General features: G+C 34.1%; 1 protein-coding gene and 1 pseudogene across 1 annotated transcript; both read left to right on the top strand.

The window, feature by feature from the left end:
* On the top strand, positions 1–3,036 carry LOC141830837 (disease resistance protein SUMM2-like; annotated as a pseudogene).
* Positions 3,037–22,102: 19,066 nt separating this feature from the next.
* On the top strand, positions 22,103–26,636 carry LOC141830989 (disease resistance protein RPS2-like). Its single transcript, XM_074718439.1, has 3 exons — positions 22,103–23,248; positions 23,416–25,942; positions 26,501–26,636. Exons 1-3 carry the CDS (start codon positions 22,975–22,977, stop codon positions 26,514–26,516), a joined length of 2,817 nt encoding a protein of 938 aa, XP_074574540.1. The 5' UTR covers positions 22,103–22,974; the 3' UTR covers positions 26,517–26,636.
* Positions 26,637–27,108: the final 472 nt, after the last annotated feature.

The following is a 27,108-nucleotide window of genomic DNA, read 5'->3' as shown; positions in this document are numbered from 1 at the left end:
TGCTCTGCAAAAGAAACAAATCTCTAGTTGCTAGTTACCTTAATTCTTCTCGTCCATGGCCTGCATCAAACTAAATCTCAACGTCGACGTCAACAGTTGCCTGAGCGGGCTGTGGGCATCGCTGCAGCTAGGCAGGCCAAAATCTGGCATCAAGAAGTTGAAAAAGGAAATGGCAATATTGAGAGGCAAAAGGGACGACATCAAGGACCAGATCGAGCAGGCAGAGCGTGAGGGGAGAATTCCGACCCACCAAGTGAGCCAGTGGCTACTGGAGGTGGAGACGTTGGAAGGCCAAGTGACTGAAGTTGAGCAGGATTTCCAAAGCATCAGTGAGTATTAATTCTGCCGTATATATCTTTTTGCCTTTTTTTTTTACTCCAATATAATTCAATTGCAAGTCTTTGTGTTTTAATCCATATGAGCTACTACGTACTGCTTGCTTTTATCTATATATAAGAGAGGACAGAACAACAAAAAAGTTGTTGTTTCAATCGTCAGGTTACTTCAGTTGCAATTGCTTCAATCAAACTCAAATTGGCGGCACTAGTCAAATACAAGAAGCAGGAGATCAGGTCCCTATCAGAGAGTCATCAAACTGCTGCTCCATCCTACTAAGAGTGGCGAAGAAGCTCAGCGACGTTAAAGAATTGATGGACCGAGCTGATAGACTGGATCCGGTTGCCTCAGTTGCACCTCCGGAACCCACCGTGATGCTTCCCATTTCACACCGATCACCCGTTGGGATCGAGTCGTATGTGGAGGACATTGTGGGCTACGTCGATGGTGGAAAAGGCGACATCATAGGCATCTACGGAATGGGCGGTGTCGGTAAAACCACCGTGTTGAAGAGCATCCAGCAACACTATCTTCTTAAGCATACCAGATTTGATCGTGTTATTTGGGTTGTGGCCTCCAAAGATTGCCAATTGAAAAGGCTCCAGATGAATATTGCTAAGAGTCTAGGACTACAGACACTGCAGGAGAATGACGATGAACAAACTTGTGGTGATAAGCTGTTTAGCTACTTGAAGAACAGGAACTGCTTGCTGCTTCTCGATGACATTTGGGAACATGTGGATCTTCAACTGTTGGGGATGGCACACTTGACTACTGAGCGAGGTCAGCAGCAACAACAACAAATGCACAAAGTTGTGGTTTTCACGACCCGCAGTGAGACAGTGTGTGCACAAATGAAAGCAAAAAAAGAAATCAAAGTCAAATGCCTGGATCCAGTTCAAGCATGGCAGCTCTTCGAGGAGAACAGCAACAAGGATGTTCTCAGCTCAGATGCTGGAATTAAGTTCGTTGCTGAAGAACTTACTAAAGAATGTGCAGGTCTTCCGCTCGCTCTTATCACCGTCGCCCGGGCCATGTCAGGGAAAAAGTCTTGGGAAGCTTGGAAGGAAGCTCTCCATCAAATAAGGGATAAACATGAGTGGACAACCATTGGACTTCCAGAAGATTCACTCATCATGTATAAAGCCTTCAAGCTGAGCTATGACAGTTTAGAGAATGACTCCATAAGAGAATGTCTTTTGTGTTGCGCTTTGTGGCCTGAAGATTATGAGATTGACATATTTTCTGAGTTGATACCATGTTGGATAGGTTGCGGCATAATCCGTGAATTTAACTTGATCAATGAAGCTTTCGCCAAAGGATGCTTACATTTGGAGGCTCTCGTGGTTGCATCTTTGCTAGAGAAATCTAGTAACACAGACTTATCTTATTTTGGTAACACATTTGTAAAGATGCACGATGTCATCCGAGACATGGCACTGTTGATGGTCTTTAGGTTGGAGGGGAACAAAAGAAAATGGATTGTAAAAGCAGGAATCGGATTGAGTGATTTACCTAGAAAAGAAGAATGGCAAGAAGCAGAGCGAGCATCATTCATGAGGAATGAGATTATTCTTTACAAGAGTATGAAGCTTCCACTTTTTCAAAACTTTCTATGTTGATTCTCCGTGGCAACAGCAGGTCTGAAAACAATTCCTCCGAGTTTGTTCGCAAGCATGCCTCATTTGACATACTTGGATCTCGCTTTTTGTGATATAAAAGAGCTTCCCATGGAGATAGGTAGCTTAACTGAGCTTCAATATTTAGACTTGTCCTTCAATCGTATTAAAAGACTACCGCCTAGAGTTTGGTTGCCTGTGCAAATTAGAGTACTTGCTTTTAATGCGTAATCACCTTCAGATTATACCCAATGGGACGATATCCAATTTATTAATGCTCAAGTGGTTGGATATAAGAGCAATTTATCCTACACCTGAGTGGTGGTGGGATGAGCTGAAATGTTTCAAAGGATGCCATCAATTAAGCGTGGGAATTAACATTAATGCTACAACAGATAATATTGAGCGACTCAACATGTTACCACCAAATGTCTTCATATGGGAACTCACTTTGGATGGAGAGAATATTTCAAAACTTCCAAACTACGATTTGGGCACCCCACAATGGGGCTGCAGAGTAAGTGACCATCTTGAAACTATGGTTATTGGGGATCTCGGATTAGAAAGATTAGTGTTGGTGCCATGCATGGGTCGCGAATCAAGTTTCGGATGTTTAAAGAGACTCACATTTCTAGGCCTAAAACTATTGGAAGAAATTTCATTGAATAGAGTCCGGCTCTACAACCTTCGTGAAGTATATATTATTGGATGCGATACATTGAAGGATGTTTCTTGGGTTCTACAACTACCATGCCTTAATCTTCTACGGATAAGCGATTGTTCAAAAATGAAGGAACTAATAAGTGAGGTAGGGAACTCCAACTCCATCTCTAGCTTCAGCATCCAGAGCTTGATTTTGGACAGCATCCCGAACCTCAAACGCATTGCAAATCGACCGCTCCATTTTCCCTACTTGGAATATATATATGTGATGGATTGTCCCAAGTTCAAAAAATTATCATTTGGGGCTGAAATATTGAAGAACAGATTAAAAATGATTCAAGGCAAGAGCTATTGGTGGAACAACTTGGATTGGGATGACGAGAGCATCAAGGATTCCCTCACCCCTTATTTTAGGTAACACATATATTTTCATACCAAATCATTTATTATCTATTCTATTCTGTCTTATATATGAAATGAATGAACATTTAGATCTAAATGATTTAATATTTTATGAAGTAGGCAACATTATATAGTTTAAGATGCATGCCAAAGGTCCTTTGATAATCTTTAAAGGGCAATTTAGGGAATTTATTTTAGAAAATAAATGTTTTTGATAAATATAAAAACGAAGTGCCATGTTGGGTATTTTGGGAAATAGCAGTTTAAACTACTGCTGCAAGTTCTTGTTCTTGAGAAGCAATTAATTTTCAATTTCGCCTTATTTCCCATGTAACCATGCATGATCTTGATCTATAATATAAAAAATAATTAATAGGTTATTCCATTGAGTTTATGTTTTGATTAAATATCCCAATGTAGTAGCAAAGGGAAAATATATATCTTATTGTCAATATTATTCTATATGAGATTAATATTATTAAAATATTATATGATCTTACTCTCAACTGTTTAATTAAAATTTTCTCCAATATCTATTACTTTTAATAAAATTTTGTGATTTTTGTAGGCCCCGTGGTGGTGGTGATGATGATTGGAAATGAAGTGTCAGCCTTTTAGTCAAGGAGGATATATATAGTGCATTTAGTGTTTAAATTGTTGGGTTCTTTAGTTGCTTCATATATGTATCTAAATTTGCTTATGATTCCAAGATAGTTAATTGAACATCTTGTTTTAAAATTTGATCATCGATATTGTCTTCTTAACTATATTTCATCATGAAGCATTTTCATTTCATATAATGTTATAGTTTTAGTTTTGTTTGATATCACCATTTGATTATATCATATTAATTACTGAAAATGACATGGTTTGATTTATCATTTACTTTATTGTATGGTTTGGATAAGTTTAATTTAATTGGAAGTTCTTTTCTTTTCGTTAACTTATTGCCTATATATGTTTACAAAAATTTGCCTAGTAATTTTAGCTTATCGACAATATATTTCATCCGATCAAAAGAAAAAACACCGCCATAGTATGAAATTGATATGACCGTTCAATTGCAATTTTCTCCAAAAAAAACTAAGTAAAATTCATGTCCAATTTCTAAAATATTGATTTACGTACGATTGAGTTTATAAGAAAAGAGGTGAAATATAATTAAGCCGCTTTAATTAATTACCTAGCTCAATGTTTCTTCACTTCCTTTGAAATATAATCAAGCCATTAAAGTAGAAACACAATGATTTATATAAAACAGTACTATCAAATTAAATGCAGTTATATATGTCTTTAACGATTGAAAAAAAATTGAGATTGGTCATGTCATGAATTTTGATATTTAAATAAACATTTAATTAGATTAAAATCACATGAGTATATATATATATAGATTTATCGGCGATGACACGGCCTCTTCAGTAATTTTAAAATCTTATCGTCAGTTCTTTCTTTCTGTGCTCTTCACTTTACTTAATTATATATGAACTAGCTTGTGTGACCTTTGGGTAGGATCAGGTCATTTGATATGGAGGGTTGTGACCCTTAGCCGTTAGATCTAGATCTAAAGATCCATTCGATCTGACGTTTCAGATCAACCATCATCACCTTTGGGCAGGATCGATCTGGGTCGTTTGATTTGGAGGGTTGTGACCCTTAGCCATCAGATCTAGATCTAAAGATTGTGGGATATTGTTGAAGGAGGCTATAAAGCATTCGATCTGACGTTTCAGATCAAGCATCATCACCAGCGGTCAGATCGCGACTCTTCGTGATCCAATGCTCCAATCGTATCGCATGCGATCCATCATATCTCTTTGATCAATGGTTATCATCCGTTTGCCCAGTCAACAGTCCAATTATCTCCTCCCTGCCCCTTGGATCACATAGACACCTTTTTTAACAAAGTGCCCATTTCACGCATGAGTGAGTAGCGGGCCACAAGCTCCAAGTACGAGCACCTGCTCGCCCATGAGAAGAGAACATATGTGCTTTTGTGTTAACTCCATTAACACAACAACATTAATAAGAAAAGGAAGTTCATTGAATTTTTTCGATGTGGGACTATTTCCCATGCACTTCCTTATATAACATTAATTAATAATTAATGTTATTCTATACTGACTTTGAACAATTAATTTCTAATTCACTCTTAATTGGTTTTGAGCAAATTAATATTCTAAATCTAGCGACATGTAGATTTCGATTTTCATCGATTGATGACATCATGATTTTTCACAAAATCGTATTGATCTTTTAAGGCCCAATATCCAATATAATTTTATTAGTTTTTAAAGAATTATTTTATATTATCTCTTAGCCTCAATTATTGGAGGGATGGGAAGAATCAAATTTTTTTTTATTATTGTGCTTTGGATCATGTCTCATTGAGTGCGTAGTTCATCAACTTTTTTACTTTTAATTACTTAATCGATTAATTCTCATCAAAAGTGTTGACATATCTATTAGACACTTGAGAATATTGCTTCTAAATTTAATCAGAAAAATTAATTAAACTAATGATGTCCTTTTTTTTCTTGTTGATGATAATGACATGCATTATTAATTCTCATCTTTTGTTGCTAGTTTCTCCTCGTCAACAGTTGCCTCTGTGGACTGTGGGCAGGCCAAAATCTGACATCAAGAAATTTGAAAAGGAATTGACAAGATTGAGAGGCAAAAGAGGCGACATAAAAAACAAGATCGACGAGAAATAAAAAAATAAAAGATAATATTAATATAGTCCTATATATTAAATAGGAAAATAATAATTTTTAATTTGGTAATATTAAACTAAGACATGCAATTATGCTATCCCTTATCCCTTTGCTAGCTGTAAACTTGTGCGATCACATGACATTCATAATATTGTTTTAAAATTAGTATTGATTTAATGTTCAGAAAATCATTTTAAAATGACTTTATATATATATTAATGATGCCACTGTTCATATATTTCATCAATGAACGTACAGAGTTTTAATTTTAATGTAATATGACACAATACACCGTAGATGATTCCAATACCAGTTTAAGGATTGTCGACGTGTATACTCTTGAGATAAGGTTGCAGAGAGATAAGAAGAGACTTGCAAACATACAAAAAAAAAATTAGAATGACACCGGAGTGGATTGCGGCAAGCTACTCTGACGCTCAAGTTAGGATTCGACGCGAGGAAGGAGTTTAATGACTTGAAGAGATTAGGGTTGATGTGTGCATACCTATACCCATAGGCATGAATTACCTTTTTATAGTAGTTGATATCCGAAATATTAATATTCATTTAAAATTTATTCTGATATACCTGTTCTTATCTAGAAAGATTCCATTAATTTTTGTGTTTTGAGAATATGCTCCTATATTTCTGTAATAGATGGTCCTGTGACCTCCGAATTATAAGAGAGCATTATCTTTCTTACGATAAGGTTAAGATAAGAATTCCACACGAACACCAGGGCTCGTGCCACAAGGTCGACACGTGGTGCAGGAAGCATGCCAAAATCGGAGCAGGAGGTCGGCACATACTGCAGGAAGCATACCAAGACCGGAATAGGAGGTCGACATATGATGCGGAAAGCATGCCGAGACCGAAGCAGGAGAGACGGATTTAAGTAAGAGCTGTCCTGGGCATAGCCCAGCCCTGTCAGTCTTATAATAATATATCATTGATAAATATATCTTAAGGAGTTGGTGACGCAGTTGGCTAGCAGTTGGTTTTATCTTTCCTAAGGTCGAGAGTTCAAACCTCTCTCTCCCTATTTTTGATAAAGATCCATTTAAGCTATTTTAGGTTTAATTTAATTTAAAAAAAATTAGTTGGGCTATTTTGGGCTTAATTTAATTTTTAAAAAATTACATAAGATTGAGTTATTTTGGGCTCTAATCTAATTTTAAAAAAATTAGATACATACTTGTAGTATACAATTTGGTATAAAAAAAATAATGGATTCTTTTTTTTTTGTTTATTGTATTTTGATGTTTAACTGATCTTTTTCACATCTAAAGTCAGCACAGTCCACCGAAGCAGGAGGTCGGCAAATGATGCGGGAAGCATGTCAAGACCGGAGCAGGAGGTCGACACATGATGCAGGAAACATGCTGAGACCGAAGTAGGAGGTCGGACTTGGATTCATGAATTAATCTTCAAAAGTTAACCGATAACTATGCTTACTCCACCTTTCTACATTTCTTTAAATCCATCTTTATAAACTATCCATGTCATCGTCAAAGACCCATATCGGATCAATGACCATTAAATTTGTCTGTTGGTTGAACTAGCTAGCACAATTCAATTAAGCAAGAATATAGTCGATTGAGGTCTAATAACAAACAACTTATTTCATCCCTCGAACTATACAACATGGAGCCACATAAACTTAAACTGATTGATGATTAATATAAGTGATATAAAATGAATCTTCTTCTCTCATAATCCACAAGCCCTCTCATAAAATTACTACTTTTCTTTGCAAAAATAAAAAATAAAAAAATTGATGTACATTATTTTTAAAATTTTTTACAGACTGACAATCAAACAAACCCTTGCATAAATATATATACAAATATAACCATCTTATTATTTCCACAAACATCTTATTATTATTTCAGTCAACGAAATGTAACATTGTCAAATTAACTAGCAGTTGAGAGGGCTCTTTCATCTTTGCGCACACAAGCAATAAGCATAAACATAAATGGACTTTGAGTTCTCTTAAAAGAAACAAATATTCTCTTGTTGTTGCTGTAAGGTCATATACAACTCCCTCCCTGCTTAACTCTTACCCATATTGTTAGTCAACAATTAATATTCTATACACAAAATTAATTATGTTTGTATATATATATATTGTGGTTAGGTGTTGTTTTAAGTACTATTATAGTGAAAACGTAATTATCAACTCAGAATGGAAATAGGTAGCTTAACTGAGCTTCAATATTTAGATTTGTCCTTCAATTTTATTAAAAGACTACTGCCTGAGTTTGACTGCATGTGCAAATTAGAGTACTTGCTTTTAATGCATAATGACCTTCAGATTATACCCAATGGGACAATATCCAATTTATTAATGCTCAAGTGGTTGGATATAAGACAAATTTATCCTACACCTGAGTGGTGGTGGGATGAGTTGAAATGTTTCAAGGGATGCCATCAATTAAGTGTGGGAATTTGCATTAATGCTACAACAGATAATATTGAGCGACTCAACATGTTTCCACCCAATGTCTTCATATGGGAACTCACTTTGGATGGAAAGAATATTTCAAAACTTCCAAATTACGATTTGGGCACCCCACAATGGGGCTACAGAGTAAGTGACCATCTTGAAACTATGGTTATTGGGGATCTCGAATTAGAAAGATTAGTGTTGTTGCCATGCATGGGTCGCGAATCAAGTTTCGGATGTTTAAAGATAATTTTCGAGGCCTAAAACTATTGGAAGAGATTTCATTGAATAGAGTCCGACTCTACAACCTTCGTGAACTATATATTATTGGATGTTATATGTTGAAGGATGTTTCTTGGGTTCTACAACTACCATGCCTTAATTTTCTACGGATAAGTGATTGTTCAAAAATGAAGGAACTAATAAGTGAGGTAGGGAACTCCAACTTCATCTCTAGCTTCAGCATCCAGAGCTTGATTTTGGACAACATCCCGAACCTCAAACACATTGCAAGTCAACAGCTCCATTTTCCCTATTTGGAATATATATATATGTGAATGATTGCCCCAAGTTCAAAAAATTATCATTTGGGGCTGAAATATTGAAGAACAGATTTAAAAAAAAATTCACGGCGAAGAGGATTGGTGGAACAACTTGGATTGGGATGATAAGAGCATCAAGGATTCCCTCACCCCTTATTTTAGGTAACACATAAAATATATTTGGCTTTCGTCAAAATATATAATGTCTATATATCTTATAATAATACTAATTAAACAGAGGAAGACACATGTCCCACATTTTTTCTTGAAGATTTTTGTCTATCAAAATGAAATAGAATCAAATACATTCGACCAAGTCTACGTCCATCTTTACTATGATATATATATATATATATATATATATATATATATATATATAATGAACAAGATTTTGATATCTTGTGGGATATTTTTGAAATACAATAAGTTTCAAGAACATCTTTTTGTTTTTTATATGGATGTGGAATATGAATAATTTTATTATTTTTTAAAGAATTATTTTATATTATCCCTTAGCCTCAATTATTGAAGGGAGGGGAAGAATCAAACTTTTTTATTATTGTGCTTAGATTTTGATATCTTGTGGGACATTTTTGAAATACAATAAGTTTCAAGAACATCTTTTTGTTTTTTATATGGATGTGGAATATGAATAATTTTATTATTTTTTAAAGAATTATTTTATATTATCCCTTAGCCTCAATTATTGAAGGGAGGGGAAGAATCAAACTTTTTTATTATTGTGCTTTTGATCATGTCTCATTGAGTGCGTAGTTCATCAACTTTTATGCTTTATTTTAATTACTTAATCGATTAATTAATAAAATTAGGTCAGAAGTGGTTGTCATATATATATATAAAGCAATTAATAATAAAAAGCAAAGGTAATTGCCAATCAAAAGTGTTGATATATCTATTAGACACTTGAGAATATTGCTTCTAAATTTAATCAGAAAAATTAATTAAACTAATATAATGGTCTCCTTTTTTTCTCTTGTTGATGATAATGACATGCACTATTAATTCTCATATATTGACCCATATGTTGATCCTGAACGCCTCACATGAATATTAATATTATTTATAAACTTTGTTATATGGTTTGAATAAGTGTTTTTTTCCCTAACTTATTGTCTATATATGTTTTCAAAAATTTGCTTAGTAAATTTGAGCCGATCAACAAGTTCATCCAATCAACAGTTACAATTTACTCAAATAAATTAATTAAAATTTATATCCAATTTTTTAAAAATATTAATTTGAAGTTTGGAACAACAACTACTAAAAAGTTCATAAGAAAAGACGTGAAAAGTCTCATCCTTCAATGGTGTTGTTATGAATAAGTCTGATCACATCGATTTCTAATGGGTGTGGAATGCCGCCTTAGCTCTTGAAAGTGCTATTATTACTGGACAAAGTCCCCTGTAATTTATTCCCTTTCAAGAAATGTAAAGTTGTCTTGAAGAGGCGGCTAAGGTGAAACCTTTTGCCACGGACAAGAAAAGATGTGAAATATTTATAAGCCGCTTTGACTCGGAACGTTTAATATCCTTTGAAATCAAGCCATTAAGGCAGAAACATAATGGTATAAAACACTATAAAATGTGGTTAATTGTGTCTTCTCAAAAAGCCTCATCCCTATATTAGAGATAACAAGATCTAACAATCAAGAAAATAATGACATTGAATCTATGGAGCACAAATTAAAATAAACCATGAGGATAGAAGGAGATAGATTTAGTAGATCTAGAGTGTGTCGTCTTCCTATATAGAATCTTCCTTGACATTTTGTGAAACTTTGATTAATTGCTTAATTACAAGGATGAGATATCTGGAGGCGCAACTAATTGAGATTTAAATATTTTGTAGCGTGTTGTCTTTTTCACCAGTAAACATATCATTTTGACACAGGCACTCAATTAAATTAAATATCTACTTAACCTTCATAATCCAACTTAACCATGACTTGATAGATTAATATCTTGGATAATTTTATTGGAATACAAGTAGCATATATAACAACTTGCTTTGCCTTGATAGATCCAGGTACTACTAGACAAGCTATATGAGTAGCAGCCAAGTAAGTTGATCGATGACTGACAGTGATTCATCATCATCTTCTTCTTCTGTCATAGTCCAAAAGTCCCCCACTTTACTCAGATGAGACTACTTTTCTTTGTGGAAATCTAGAACATTTCTAACAATCAATGTTCCTCTCGGAAACTAAATACACCCTTTGAAAAATTATCACAATTTTATTACTTTGTCACTTATCTTTTAGGTGGATGACAATGCAATTATTTCTTTCCTTCCAATGCAATTGCTCAAACTAGATTTTGGTTGACTCGATCAAACAATATTAACCTCTTGATAGCAATAATTTATTTCTTTTCAATGCAATTGCTCAAATTATATTTTGGTTGACTTGGTCAACATTATTAAAGTCTAGACAACTTCTCATAACAATTATATTATTAAAGTCTTATCATTCTAATGTTTAATTTTTTTGTTTGATTTTTGTATTTCTTAATTAATAATACTCTTGCATATCTGAAATTCTTTTGGTTGTAGATTCTTAGTCTTTGACACGTTCCTAAGTAGTTTTATTTCATATAATGTCACAATTGTAATTTTGTTTGATATCACCATTGGATTATATATAGCATGATGCATGATGGCACCTAATTAGTGACATGGTTTAGACAAATTTAATTGGATCTTCTTTTTGTTAACTTATTATCTATGTTTCAAACAATTTGCCTCCTAATTTGAGCCAATCAACAAATTCATCCAATAAAAAAAACACTGCAATAGTTTGAAATTAATCTGACTTTCCCGTTCCAATTTAATTTAAAAAAATTAATTACTTAAAATTTTTTTCCAATTTTTAAAATAGGGATTTGAGCCGTAGAACAACACCACCTATTGATTTTTTTTTTCTTGTTGTTGATAATGACCTCCAATATTATGAAGTAACACAACTCTAAAAAATTAATTATATTGGTTGTGATTGATACACTTGTGGAATTTGCTATCCTAGCGGTCTCATACGGTCGATCCCATGATCATCTGTAAATTGAAAAATTGTAATTAGCAACGATGGAGGAGGACATTGTCTCGGCTTCGCTGAGATTCGAATCCTTATCTACTTCTGTAACTTTGTTCTGTTATAATCAATTCAGTTATGCCCCGAGATAGGTTGTGCTTGATACACGTACCCAGGAGAGATTGCATTATATAAAAGAATCTATTAGAGATAAGATCTTAGAATCAAGAAAGCGACATTGACAGCAGGCCCGGCTTTAGGCATAGGCGGGTAAGGCCTATGCCTAGGGCCCAGGATTAAAAGGGGCCCAAAAAAATTTAAATTATTTAGGGATAATAAATAATAAATGGTTAAAATCCGATCAAACTGAAACGACGCGTTCTCCTTCTCCTCCCGATCTCGCGCCGTTCGACACTTCGACGCTTCATCTCCTGCCGACGCGATCTCCCTGAGGGTTTTCCTCGCCGTCTCGCCGACGGCGGCGAAACCACTTCTTCGACGCGAGGGCCCCTGAGGCGCAAGACAGCACGGAGCACCTCCGTCCGGTCCGTTCGACGAGCCCTCTTCTAGTCTTCTTCGACGGTTTTCCTCGCCGACGCCGGCGAAACCTCGAGGCTCGCCGCTCGCCCCTCTGGCCGTCTTCCTCGCCGGCGAAACCGCGAGGCTCGCCGCTCGCCCCTCTGGCCGTCACCTTTTTCTTCGAAAGTGGTTGGTTCTCCATTTTTCTTAATGCATCATCAGTGTTGAGGTATTGATCCTCAAGTCTATTAATCCAAATTAGACCATGAGGACATTGTTGATTGTTCTTTGGGCATGATCAATCAACTCCTTATTAGGGTTTTCATGGTGTAGGCTTGCGTTTGGCTTGCCTTACATTGTGCTCACTTTGACACTTTGACATCATTAATACCCTAATAGAATACTTTCTTTTGGTAAACCATAAGATGCTTTTGAATGGTTTAAGTATTGTTTACACAACATCTTGAAATTTGCATAGGGCCTTGCTAATTTCATGCTACATAGTGATTCTATTAATTCTTAGAGGGGCTTACTAGGTCCTTAATACTGTCTTGTTAAATTTGTAACATTAAATGATCAATCAAAAAATTATGATTAGAATATTGAAAATTCAATTGAAACTGGTGGGATTGGTTAGGAAAAAATAATCAAGAATTTGAGTACGCTACCTTTTCTAATTTTAATCTCTCTTCTTTTTTGTTTCAAAAAGATATTTGAGTTGCCATGCCTAGAAATTTAATCAACTGAGTACCTATGTTGGAGCCTAGAAATATGGACATAAGCATAGTTGCTCATACTGGTATATGATTTATGCAATTTGCTTGACTATGATTAGCACTATCTTCTTCTTGTCTTGATCCTTATCATAGACTACCTTACAAAAGAAATTAGGATAAAGTAATAGTTAAGCATCACATTTTTGTATACTAAAACTGGAAGAGAAATCCTGTAGATTGTGGCACAAAGATAATAATCTTTGTTTTATATTTTATATTTCCTAATCAATGGCCATGCAACCTGTTCTGTGAGTAAAATCTTCAAACAAAGCCAATGTGAATAAACTTTGCATTATTGATCATCTTCAAACTTGATGAACCTCATAGATACCTTGTGGACTTTGGACTTCGGATTGCTGTTTACAGTTCGTCTGATTGCTGTTTACTCAAACAGTCAAAGCCGATCCGGTAGTTTCTTTTACTTTTTTCAATATTATTATTGTTGAGATTTAGCTTTTAGATAGTAATTTTTTGTGTTTGATCCAGCTGTTCTACGAGTCTTTTGACGAATCGTTCGAGGGCAGTGGATCGTTTGACGGACTACCAAGGTAAATTATTTCTGTTTATTTTTAATTGTTAGTAGATAGTTCATTATTAAAGTAAATATTTATTTCTGTTCTATTATTAATTGTTAGTAGATAGTTCATTATTTAAAATAATAACAATCATTTTAAAAAAAAATTCGCCTAGGGCCTTCCGTGAGCTTGAGCCGCCCCTGATTGACAGTGAGGACCGGAAGGAGATAGATTCGCTAGATTTAGAGTCTTCTTCCTCAACAAAATATTTTGTGCAACTCGAGGAGATTGTGGGCTCAGAAATTAATTATTTAATTATAAAGATGAGCAAGCTGAGATTTAATTCAATATTTTGTAGCATCATTTTTTTTCATCAGTAATCATCATTTCTACACAGGCAGTCAAATTAAATATCTGTTTACCTCTGTAGATCAAACTTGACTTTATGCATGAATCATTTTATTGGGATACATATAGTAACGTAACAACTTGCCTTGCCTTGATAGATCCAACTAGACCCCTAGGAGCTAGGTAAATTGATTGTACTTCAAGAATTAACAAGATTAGCAACAAAAATTTTCATCGTTAATAAAATCATTTAGCAACAGAAATTAAAAATTTTTTATAAAAAATGAATTTAGTATATCTTCGTCGTTAATGAGTAATAGAAATCATATTCCCGTTGTTAATTCACTAAAAAAATAATCAGCAATAATGACAAAATGTCATTAATATGTCGCTAACAACATTTAGCAATCGATTTTTCTCATCTTTAAAATTTAATCGCTAACGTCATTTAACAATAAAATTTTAATTCCGTCGTTAATTAGTGACAGAATATATAATGTCTATCGTTAATTAGTGACAGAATATATAATGTCTGTCGTTAATTTTATAGATGAAAATTTAACTCCGTAACTAATATTAGAGACGGATTTAAATTTCTATTACTAAAATTAGCAACGGACATTATATATTCCGTCATTAATTAACCACGTAATTAAAATTTCATTGTAAGACCATAAGGTCACGGGTTCAAATCTTGGAAACAGCCTCGTCAAAGGCAAGGTGTTTGATGCATGGCGAGAGCTTCGTGCACTGGGGCTGCCCTTTTTTTTGTAAGACCATAAACGGAATGCACTGTTTGATACAGGAGCATACAACAACATAATTAGTTTATGTCTTCTGATACAACTATATTTCCCTTCGAGTTGTGACGAGAATAACTCGAGACTATACTAACCTCCCTTTTAGGTCTTGAAGAAGGACAATTGAGATTACCGACAAGGAAGATGGTCAATCCGTGGTCTCCTGATGTAGGATGATCTGAAGATTTTTATTATTAATTTTGTTAATATTTATTTTTAGTTTTTTTAAGAGTTTTTAGTATTTAGAGAAGTTTTGAAAAGTTCTATTTTTTATATTCTAGGATTTTAAATCAGTTTAAGATTTATAAAATTTTGAGTCTGTTAAGAATTTTTTTAGGAATTTATATTTGAAATATATTTAGGATTTTTAGGATTTTGAGTCTGTTAAAATTTTTTTCTTCAAATTTTATATTTGAAATTCGTTTATAATTTTTAGGATTTCGAGTCTGTTAAAATTTTTCTTTTTATTAGGCATTTTTCTTAGGATTTAAGTCTATATAAACATCTTATGAATTGATGTTTAGGAAGAAGAAGTTTTGGTTGATTAAATATTTTTTTTGGTAAAAATCCTAGAAGCGGCGTCGTTGTGGCTTTCTACTCGTTTTTTCAAATTTCTTAAACTCTTCCTAATTCTCCTCTAATTTTTCGCATCCAGAATAGTCATTATTCTATCCAACATCACTGTTCCACCTCTGATCTAGTGATGGATGTTTAATTCCATCGTTAAATTTAGCGACAACGATGGATTTAAATGTCCGTCGCTAATTAGTAACGAAAATTTAAAAATTTTATCACTAATAGCTAATAATTTTTTACAATTTCTTACAGTTATCGTAGTTGTTTGTTTATATTTTCATAAATAGCCATAAACCATCATAAGCAATGGTTTTGACAATACATACAATTCAACAACTTCAATAAACAACTTTACAATCACAAACCAATCCAACAACTTAACAAATTCAATATCTTTAACAATCCAATAACGATACAAGTTAAATCAATACAACGACTTAACAAATTCAATATCTTAAATCAATCCGATCACAACATATCAAATATAACTAATAAATATATTCAATATATCAAATATCTCAAATTAAACTAATTAAATCACAATACAAACACAAATATCAAATATTTGAATATAATGATAATATATTAAATGTCTCAATATAATCACAATATAATCACAACCTATAAAATATCTAAAATATCTAACTAGCAGTATCAAATCACGTAAAAAATATAATAAAATAGATTAATAATAAAACAAGGATATATATGTATTATAAAAATTAATAAATTTAATTTACATATACACCAGTGATAATTTATCATTAGGGATGTTATAGCATTGACAGAATGATCTTGAAAGTGAGATTTGCGGTTAGTATGGATTCCTTGATTTTTATCAAATGTTTGTCCGACCCATAGTCAACAATTCAATCCACTTGTTGATATTCACCATTACCTTTGATACAAAAGAATCACTATTAAAAGAATCCAATTTAGATGATACAGTAGGTTCTACATAGACCAGAGAGGTTGGTTTATTGAGAAATTGATTGTTCACAGCCTTACTAACTCTTTCATTTGAACTAGCTAGTTGATTGCATATCCTGGTTTTTTTTTTTTTTGTGCATTGAACAAAACCCAAGGATGAAAGTTCTTCCTTTTCAACTTTTCCACCAATGGCGCCTTCGTCGGGGAAATTATCGGTGCATGAAACTCGCAACACGTCATCACCAATTTCATCGACAACTTCATATATTTAATCATCGTCATAAATTATATTATCAGTTGCCACAATCTTGCTTTCCATGTCTTCGTCATATTGTTGTTGCCTTGTGAGGATGGCTGGATAGAATATGAATCTTGAGGATGAGCTAACTAACAGTTTTAATCGCTCCTAATCATTAGTTTTTGGTTCTGTGATTTTTTACCTACTTGGCCACGTTGAAAACTTGCATTGTGCCTCAAAGTATGAAGTAGTTGAGATAAAAGATTGAGTGTATTCAAAGGGAAAAAGTGACTTTCCATCTTCTTTTTCATTTTCTCCCAATCATGATCTTGGCTTAACTTTACTTGTCCCACTAGACCAATACTCACTCTTTAAGTTTGATGACAATCAGTTTGACTTTCATACAACTATGTACTTCCTTGTAATAATTTTTTTTCCCCACTTTGTTAAGTCAATCAACAAATCCTTTAATTTGAAATGTACTAGAACACTCAGGAAGATCAATTGGAACCCTAATATCTCCATGTCATTCCTCTTGAACATGATTTCCGTGATTGTTATAGGGGTTTTGAAAAGTGGAATCCGAATTAGGATAAGGTAACTTAGACCTTTAAAGAGCCATTGAGTTAAGTTTATGACTTTTCTCGGTAAATTAAAAATCTCGTCTTGAGCGCTAAGATCATAGTGTATGGCTTTTTCAGGTGGAATATGCCTGTTACGACCATGATTACGATCACAATGATCATCCATCGAATCTAATAAGCTCTGATACAAATTTACATTGAACGGGATAGTGATTATCTTACAGGTGATATTGATTTCGTTAGTTCGACTACAAATTTTGAAATCAATCTTTTAAAATATATTGATTTAGAAAAATTTAAAAAATAAAAAAATAAATAACATAGTTAAAAATATTATTAAATTAAATGTTTATCTTAAATATCAATTAAATAATTATTTAAGTAAATTTAAAATTAAAACATAATACATTTTTTTAACAGAAATATTAAAATATAAACCAATTCAGTTATATTTCGGGATTAGGAAATCGAAACCTATTTTCATGTGGGAGGGTATGGTCCCACATGGTTTCATCGGATTCCATCCTTAATTATTATGATAATTCTATTATTATATTATATGATTACATTTAATTTTTTTCCGTGGCAGTAATGGTGCTGTCCTTTCGTTAGCTAGCTATCAATCAGATGGCATAGTGGCACGACTGTCGGTGTAATAGACAGATATTTATTTGTTGGCTTGATGTTAAGAAAATCAAATTAAAATAATTTTAATTTAAGTTAATTGTACCTGTCTGATTTTTTTTTTTCATTTCTTGTCGGTATAACGAACTAATCTCTTGAGTTTCTTCATCTTTGTTTTTGCTTCCCTTCTTCCCTTGCCTTACTAGCTCTCTGCAGAGGAAACAAATCTCTAGTTACTATAAAATTTATCAAACTTGAGAATTTATCAAATTTCTAAACAACTATAAAAGTTAAAAAATAATCCAATCCAATTTAAAAATTTTAAACTCCTTATAGTTTTAATAAATTCTCTAAAAATAGGGCAAATTCAAGTAAATTCATGCCCATCCCTTTCATAAAATACAACGAAGGTTATTTTAATATTTCGAGGGTAATTTTTGAAATATGTGCTTTTATTTGTTTTTAATTAATTAATTAAATCGATTGTCCTTTCAAAGCTCTGCAATCACATGGCATAGTAGTACCGTTTATTTGTCGTTTCCTTTAGCTTAGCTGTAAAGCTGTGTAATCACGTGGCTTGATAGTACAAGCCTGAATATAATAGACGGACTTTTTTTAACAGGGATTTTATTGAATTTATTCATCGTAGGTGATAAATTGACATATACGTTCATCGAATAGAAAAATAAATTTCAACAAAAAAAATATCCATAATTTTTAAAATATATTTTTTCACTTCACTTAAATATTATTATTTTATTTAATAAATAAATTAATATAACAATTATGATTCACATCGAGAGGCTTAACAAACATTGAGTAGAGTTTAAAAATATTTAAAATATTTATTTAAAAAAAATCTAAAGGATATAAGTCTCAAAAGTTTTTTTTTATCATTATACATGCAATAGCAAATTATTTCAATCAACTTAGAAACATAATATTCTAAAGATATATATTTAAAATTTTCAAAACTTCTAAACAACTATAAAAACCAAAAACTACTCCGATCCAATTTTATAAATTTTAAGCTCATTAAATTTTTAATAAATTCCCATCTCTATAATAAAATATAAGGGAGGTGATTTTAATATTTTGAGGCACAGTGTTGAAATATGTATTTTTATTTGATTTTAATTAATTAATTAAATTGATCGTCCTTTCACATTGTGCAATCACATGGTATTGTAGTACGGTTAAATTGTCTTTTCCTCTAGCTTAGCTGTAAAGCCGCACAACCGCGTGGTTTAATAGTACGTGCGTGGATATAATAGACTAACATTTTTTTTTTAACTAAGAATATTATTTTTAAATTCGTATTGGCTTATAGCAAAATGATTATTTCGATAGTAGATTCTTAACTTCCTTTATGATCTTACGGGATAATGGTATAACGGTAGGACATCCAGATTGTGATCCAGAGATTTACGATTTGATTCCCAGCTATAGTATATTTATAAGAATTTTCTTTCAAATGGGGAACACAATCAAAGGAAGCTGGGCATTTTGATTGACCACCGTATGTGCTTCCTGATTTATCTTAGTGGTCGGAGGGAAACTTTCGAGATCAGATCGACCATTTCAGGGATTGAGTCCATGAAACTAATTAAGATTTATTATTATTTTTTTAATTCAAATAAATAAAAAAAGAAAAATATAGAAATCAAAAAGAAGGAAATAATACTAAAAAGAGAGAGAAAAATATTATAAATGGGATTGTATTGACTTTATTCATCAATTAGAAAGTACTCTTATTTTTTCTTAAATCAATTATGGAGATGAAAGACCTCCTAATTTATCTCCAGTATATAAAAGAGATGTCTCTTTTCAAAAATAGTTATTGTATTATCCAGTGGCAGTGGCACTGGATGATATTTGTTTTTTTTTTTTCCATTAATTAAATTAGGCGATCGTTAAGATTGCCGTATTTAAAGCGAACTGGCAGGCAGTTCTTTTGCTAGCTGTAAACAAGGGCAATCGCATGGCATAGCGGCACGAGGGTCGGTGCAATGGAGGACCACTCTTTTAACTTTCTTCATCTTTAATTTGCTTCTCTTCTCTTCCCTTGATTCCTCTAGTTGCTATATATATATATATATATATATATATATATATATATATATATATATATATATATATATATATATATATATATATATATACACTTGTATTCTTTGTATGAATTTGGATGAATAATTTATTAATTTTAAAAAATAATTTATATTATATTATTCCTTAGCCTCCAATTAGTGGAGGTATGAGAATAATCACATCAAGTTAATTAGAATAAAAGACAACTTTTTAATAGTGCTTTTGATCATGTGAGTCTAGCTCATTGATGTGTAGTCACTCATGTTCATCATCAAATGCATGATGTTCACTCTTATAGCTTTTATGCTTTTAATTAATTGATTGATCAATTAAATTAGGTCACATAATGCAAGTGGTTGTCATATATAAAGCAAAGGCAATTGTTCTTTCCTTTTGCTAGTTATAAAGTGGGTGTATAATACTACAAGAGTAATTACACAAGAGTTGAATCATTAAGCAATTGAGACTTATTTGGACCATGCCAAGAATATTTTTTGAGTCAATTAATTAAGTTATATTTATATTTGTATTTAGCATTAATGCTTATTATTTAGACAAGTTCACTTAAATATTCTTTTTGCTAAACTATATCTATGTTAAAGAGTAACTTGTTTAGTTGTACTTTTGATCAAGTGATCTCAATTGAGTGTGTAGTCACTCATGTTCACCAAATGCATGCTTGTCCACTCTCATAGCTTTATGTCTTTAATTAATTAATTAAATTATAAGGTCACATAATGGAAGTGGTTGGCACATATAAATCAATAATACAAAGCTAAAGTGGTGCATTCACATCATCTAAAGGCATATAAAATTAACTTAAAGTGGGTCGAACCCTTTTGCTATTTGTTTTTTGTTTTTTTTCTGAAATACAACAAATAAGATTTCAAGAGCATCTTTAATTTTATATTAATTATCCCTTAGCCTCAATTATTGGAGAGATGGGATGAATCACCAACTGTTTTTTTAGGAATTTTTTTTTTTGATTGTGCTTTTGATCATGCATGTGACTCTCATTGAGTGCGTAGTCCACCCATGTCCATCAACTTTTATGCTTTTAATTATTTAACCAATCAACTTTTATGCTTTTATGTATATAAAGCAATTAATAATACAAAGCAGCAAAGGTAATTGACAATCAAAAGTGGTGATTATTTATAAAATTAAAAAAAAAAGTATATATAGCCTTTTGTAAAATTTAAAATATAGCGTATGATCTAAGAATTTTTAAAACTAGGTAAATTGTCACACTTTGGTGATTATTTATTTATTATATTTATGATCAGTTAATTGACTCTATCCGCAATATATACTAACTCTTGACACAAATTGCTCATATTTTTTTCATGAGTTTTAATTATATTTTTTCTGTTGAAGAAGATATATGATCAGTTTCCATTTGATCTAGCTCAATTAACAATCAAAAACCTTTGTCCAAATATATATATTGTTTTTGTCAGAATTAATGCAGAAGGTGATGAATTAATTATGAGCATGCACGACGCTGATTCTTTTGAGTCATAAAATAAGCGTTTTAAATTTTTTAGGCAATAGAATAATAATTAAACTGAACTAATAGATTAGATTTTAGATGTTAAATATATATCAAAAGTTATTTGAGCAAAAAATATGCATATAAATTAACTATATTAATCAAATGAATTACTCGAAAACCTCGTGGTAAGGTGTCGACAACCTCATTGCTAGACATGATCTTCAATTCGAAAATGTACGTTCAAAACCGTTTGTTTTTTTAAATGTCAATTTGCCAAATCATGTTCAATTTTAAAAATTATTTAGAACTTTTATCTAAGTTTCTTTAATTTCTATATCTTAAAGAAAAATAATAGCAATTGGATCTAATAAACTAAATGATTCTTTCGATCGTGGGAGACTATGCTGTCTGGAAACTTGGAGACGGGAAACGGGAAACGCGGAAACGGAAACGGGAAACGGCAATAGTTGAAGTTTCCAACTTTTGGAAACGACGAAAACCTACACAGTTTTTAGCCTCCAACCCGACAGGCATCGCGGTCAAGGGATTTGATATATAACTTGAAATTAAGAATTATTGAACATGAAATTAAAAAGTGTTTTTCCTATTCATTAACTACACTTTAAGATTTAATAATAAACCTTAGATATGAAAAGAGGACAACTTCCAATTTACTTAGTTATCTACTTTTATCACTGTCCAAATGAAAGATATATATTAATTAGCAAGTGATGTATTATTATTAATTTATTATTATATCAAGTTGTTTATAATCCTGACAATAAATATCCCTTGACCTACACAGTTTTTAGCCTCCAACTCCACCCTCCGCCTCCCGCAGTAACCGGCTTCTCCGCCGCCATCTCCCCGCTTCTCCCTCCCCCTTGCTCTCGCCCATCCAGCGGCTGCAAAAAATCTTGGGTCTGAAGACAAAAATCATACAAAAAAAGAAGGGGTGGCCGAACAGCTCCGCCCGGTCGACGTCGACGCCGATCTCGTGCACCTGGCGCGCCGCCGCGTGGTCAGGCGCGTGGCGGATGCAGGATACGGCGGCGCAGGCCACGCAAGCGCACAACCGGGCACCCCCAACTCGGCAGGCGCCGCAGCGGGGCACCTCCCGTGGGTCGCGGCGGACCTCAGGCCGACCGAGCGGAGGCCGCCGGCGGAGGCAGCGGTGGAGCGATCGGAGCCCTGAACCGCCGTCGCCTGAGAGGTAGGCGGCGAGATGAGGGCAAGGCGGCGGGAGGCGGAGGGTGGAGTTGGAAGCTGCGCGCTGATTCGTGTGCCGCAACGGGGAGATAAAATCCCGATTTCGACGCCGGCCGTTTCAGGTAAGTTTCCATCCGTGGAAACGTTTCCATCCGTTTCGGAAACGGGGACGGCAGTGAAAATGCCGTTTCCAGACAGCACAGGTGGGAGAAATAAAGAAGTGGCAGTAATTGGAATATTAGCTGAGACCATCAGTGGCACTGGATGATATTTGATTTTTATCCATTAATTAAGTGAAGTGGCAGTTTGTGCTGTCCTTTTGCAAGCTGTAAACAAGTGCAATCACATGGCATAGTGGCACGAGTGTCGATGCAATGGAGAACAATATAATCTTTTGACTTTCTTCATCTTTGTTTCCCTTCGCTTTTCTTCCCTTCCCTTGCTTCCTCTGCAAAAGAAAGAAAGCTCTAGTTGCTAGCTACCTTCTCCTCGTCCATGGCGTGCATCAACCTAAATCTGGACGTCGACGTCAACAGTTGCCTGAGCGGGCTGTGGGCATCGCTGCGGCTGGGAAGGCCAAAATCTGGCATCGAGAAGTTGAAAAAGGAAATGGCAATATTGAGAGGCAAAAGGGACGACGTCAAGAACCAGATCGACCAGGCAGAGCGTGAGGGGAGAATTCCGACCCACCAAGTGAGTCAGTGGCTGCTGGAGGTGGAGACGTTGGAAGGCCAAGTGGCTGATGTCGAGCAGGATTTTCAAAGCATCAGTGAGTATTAATTCTGCCGTATATATCTTTTTGCCTTTTTTTTTACTCCAATATAATTCAATTACAAGTCTTTGTATTTTTAATGCATATGAGCTACTACGTGCTGTTTGTATCTATATATAAGAGAGGACAGAAAAACAAAAAAAAGTTGTTGTTTCGATCATCAGGTTGCTTCAGTTGTAATTGCTTCAATCAAACTCAAACTGGCGGCACTAGTCAAATACAACAAGCAAGAGATCAGATCCCTATCATAGAATCATCAAACTGCTGCTCCATCATCCGAAAAGCAGGGAAGAAGCTCAGCGAGGCTAATGAATTGATGAGTAGAGCTGAGGCACTGGACCCGATTGCCACAGTTGGGCCTTCGGAACCCACCGTGATGCTTCCCATCTCACACCAATCGTCTGTTGGGATAGAGTCGTATGTGGAGGACATTGTGGGCTACGTCGATGGTGGAAAAGGCGACATCATAGGCATCTACGGAATGGGCGGTGTCGGTAAGACCACCGTGTTGAAGAGCATCCAGCAACACTATCTTCTTAAGCATACCAGATTTGATCGTGTTATTTGGGTTGTGGCCTCCAAAGATTGCCAATTGAAAAGGCTCCAAATGGATATTGCTAAGAGTCTAGGACTACAGACACTGCAGGAGAACGACGATGAACAAACTTGTGGTGATAAGTTGTTTAGCTATTTGAAGAACAAGAACTGCTTGCTGCTTCTCGATGACATCTGGGAACATGTAGATCTTCAATTGTTGGGGATGGCACACTCGACTGCTGAGCGAGGTCAGCAACAACAGTCACAGAAAGTTGTGGTGTTCACGACCCGCAGCGAGACAGTGTGTGCACAAATGAAAGCAAAAAAAGAAATCAAAGTCAAATGCCTAGATCCAGTTCAAGCATGGCAACTCTTCGAGGAGAACAGCAACAAGGATGTTCTCAGCTCAGATGCTGGAATTAAGTTCGTTGCTGAAGAACTTACTAAAGAATGTGTAGGTCTTCCGCTCGCTCTTGTCACCGTCGCCCGGGCCATGTCAGGGAAAAAGTCTTGGGAAGTTTGGAATGACACTCTCACTCAAATAAGGGATGAACATAAGTGGACAAGCATATGTCTTCCAAAAGATTCACTCATCATGTATAAAGCCTTCAAGTTGAGCTATGACAGTTTAGAGAATGACTCCCTAAGAAAATGCCTCTTGTGTTGTGCTTTGTGGCCTGAAGATTGTGAGATCGACAAATTTAAAGAGTTGATACCTTGTTGGATAGGTTGTGGCATAATTCGTGATTTTAATGTGATTAATGAAGCTTTCGCCAAAGGATGCTCGCATTTGGAAGATCTCATAGCAGCATCCTTGCTAGAGAAAAGTACTGAGACGAACACACTTTATGCGGATAGAGGTGCAAAGATGCATGACGTCATCCGAGACATGACACTATTAATGGTCTCTGAGTTGCAGGGGAGCACAAAAAAATGGATTGTAAAGGTAGGAATTGGGTTTAGTGATTTGCCCAAACAAGAAGAATGGCAAGAAGTAGAGCGAGCATCATTTTGGGGGATGAATGATTTTACTTTTTTACAAGACTATGGAGCTTTCACTTTTCCAAAACTTTCTATGTTGATTCTTGGTGGCGACGGAGTTTGGAAAAGAAGAACAATTCCTCCAAGTTTGTTCTCAAGCATGCCTCATTTGACATACTTGGATCTCGCTTTTTGTTGTATAACAGAGCTTCCCATGGATATATGTAGCTTAACTGAGCTTCAATATTTAAACTTGATCGGAAATCCTATTAGAAGACTGCCGGTTGAGTTTGGTTGCCTGAGCAAATTAGAGTATTTGCTTCTAAGGGCTACTAATCTTGAGATTGTACCCAATGGGATGATATCCAAGTTATCAATGCTCAAGTGGTTGGATATAACTCAAATTTCTTTTGCATTTGAGAGGTGGTATGATGAGCTGAAAAGTTTTAAAGGACACCACCGATTAAGTGTGGAAATTGATATTCAAGCTACACCAGATAATATTGAGCGTCTCAACATGTTAACAAATGTATCGATATGGAAACTCACTTTGCTTCGACCCTGGACTTCAGAACTTCCAAACTATGATTTGGGTATTCCACAATGGGGTTGCAGGACAGGTGACAAGCTTGAGTGTCTGCGCATTGTGAATATCAATTTAGACAGATTAGTGTTGCCTGCAAGCATTGGTAGCGAATCAAATTTCAGATGTTTAAAGGAGCTCCAATTTCTTACCCTATACCAATTGAAAGAGATTTCATTAAATGGAGTTCGGCTCTACAATCTTCGTGTACTAGAGATTTCTGATTGCCCCTCATTGAAAGATGTTTCTTGGGTTCTACAATTGCCATGCCTTAGTATCCTAAGCATAAGGAGTTGTCGAAGAATGAAGGAACTAATAACTGACGTAGAGAACTCCAACTCCAGCTCTAGCATCCAGAGGTTGAGCTTGGTAGACATGCGGAATCTCAATCGCATTGCAAACCGGCAGCTCCATTTTCCCTACTTGGAATATATCTATGTGAAATATTGCCCGGAGCTCAAAAATTTATCATTTGGAGTTGAAATATTGAAGACCTGTAGATTAAAACATATTTACGGTGGTAAAAATTGGTGGGACAACTTGGATTGGGATGACAAGAGCATCAAGGATTCCCTCACCCCTTATTTAAGGTAACACATATTTTCATACCAAATCATTTATTATCTATTCTATTTTATTCTGTCTTATATATATGAAATGAATGAACATTTAGATCTAAATGGTTTAATATTTTATGAAATAGGCAACATTATATAGTTTCAGATGCATGCCAAAGGTCCTGTCCTTTGATAATCTTTTAAGGGCAATTTAGGGAATTTGTTTTAGAAAATAAATGTTTTTGATAAATATAAAAACGAAGTGCCATGTTGGGTATTTTGGTAAATAGCAGTTTAAACTGCTGCTGCTGCAAGTTCTTGTTCTTAAGAAGCAATTAATTTTAATTTCGTCTTATTTCCCAAGTAACCATGATCTTGATCTATAATATAAAAAATAATAGGTTATTCCATTGAGTCTATGCTTTGATTAAATATCCCAATGTAGTAGCAAAGGGAAAATATATATCTTATTGTCAATATTATTCTAATATAGATGAATATTATTAAAATATTATATGATCTTACTTAACTGTTTGATTAAAATTTGTTCCAATATCTATTACTTTTACTAAAATTTGGTGATATTTGTAGGCCTTTTGAATGGTGATGATGATGATTGGAAATGAAGTGTCGGCCTTCTAGTCAAGGAGGATATATATAGTGCATTTAGTGTTTCAAATTGTTGGATTCTTTATTGCTTCAATATGTATCTAAATTTGCTTATGATTCCAAGATAGTTAATTGAACATCTTGTTTTAAAATTTGATCATCGATATTGTCTTGTTGACATTATTTCATCATGAAACATTTTCATTTCATATAATGTTATAGTTTTAGTTTTGTTTGATATCCTTATTTGATCATATTAATTATTACTATGCATGATGGCCTAGCATGTAAATGACATGGTTTGATTTAACATTTACTTTATTATATGGTTTGTATAAGTTTAATTTAATTGGGGACCTCTTTTCGTTAACTTGTTGCGTATATTTACAAAAATTGCCTAGTAATTTTAGCTTATCGATAATTTCATCCGATCAAAAGAAAAAACACCGCCACAGTTTGAAATTGATTTGACCTTTCAATTGCAATTTACTCCAAAAAATTAATTAAAATTCATGTCCAATTTCTAAAATATTGACTTGTACGTCGGAACAACAATTAGTATTGAGTTTATAAGAAATTAAAGAGGTGAA

This window comes from Curcuma longa, chromosome 6 (genome assembly GCF_044706935.1).
Source record: "Curcuma longa cultivar G26 ecotype Majalengka, Jawa Barat chromosome 6, ITB_CL_G26_1.1, whole genome shotgun sequence".
Lineage (NCBI taxonomy): Eukaryota > Viridiplantae > Streptophyta > Magnoliopsida > Zingiberales > Zingiberaceae > Curcuma > Curcuma longa.
The sequence above is the reverse complement of the archived record's forward strand: the minus strand, read 5'-3'. Positions and strand labels throughout refer to the sequence as shown.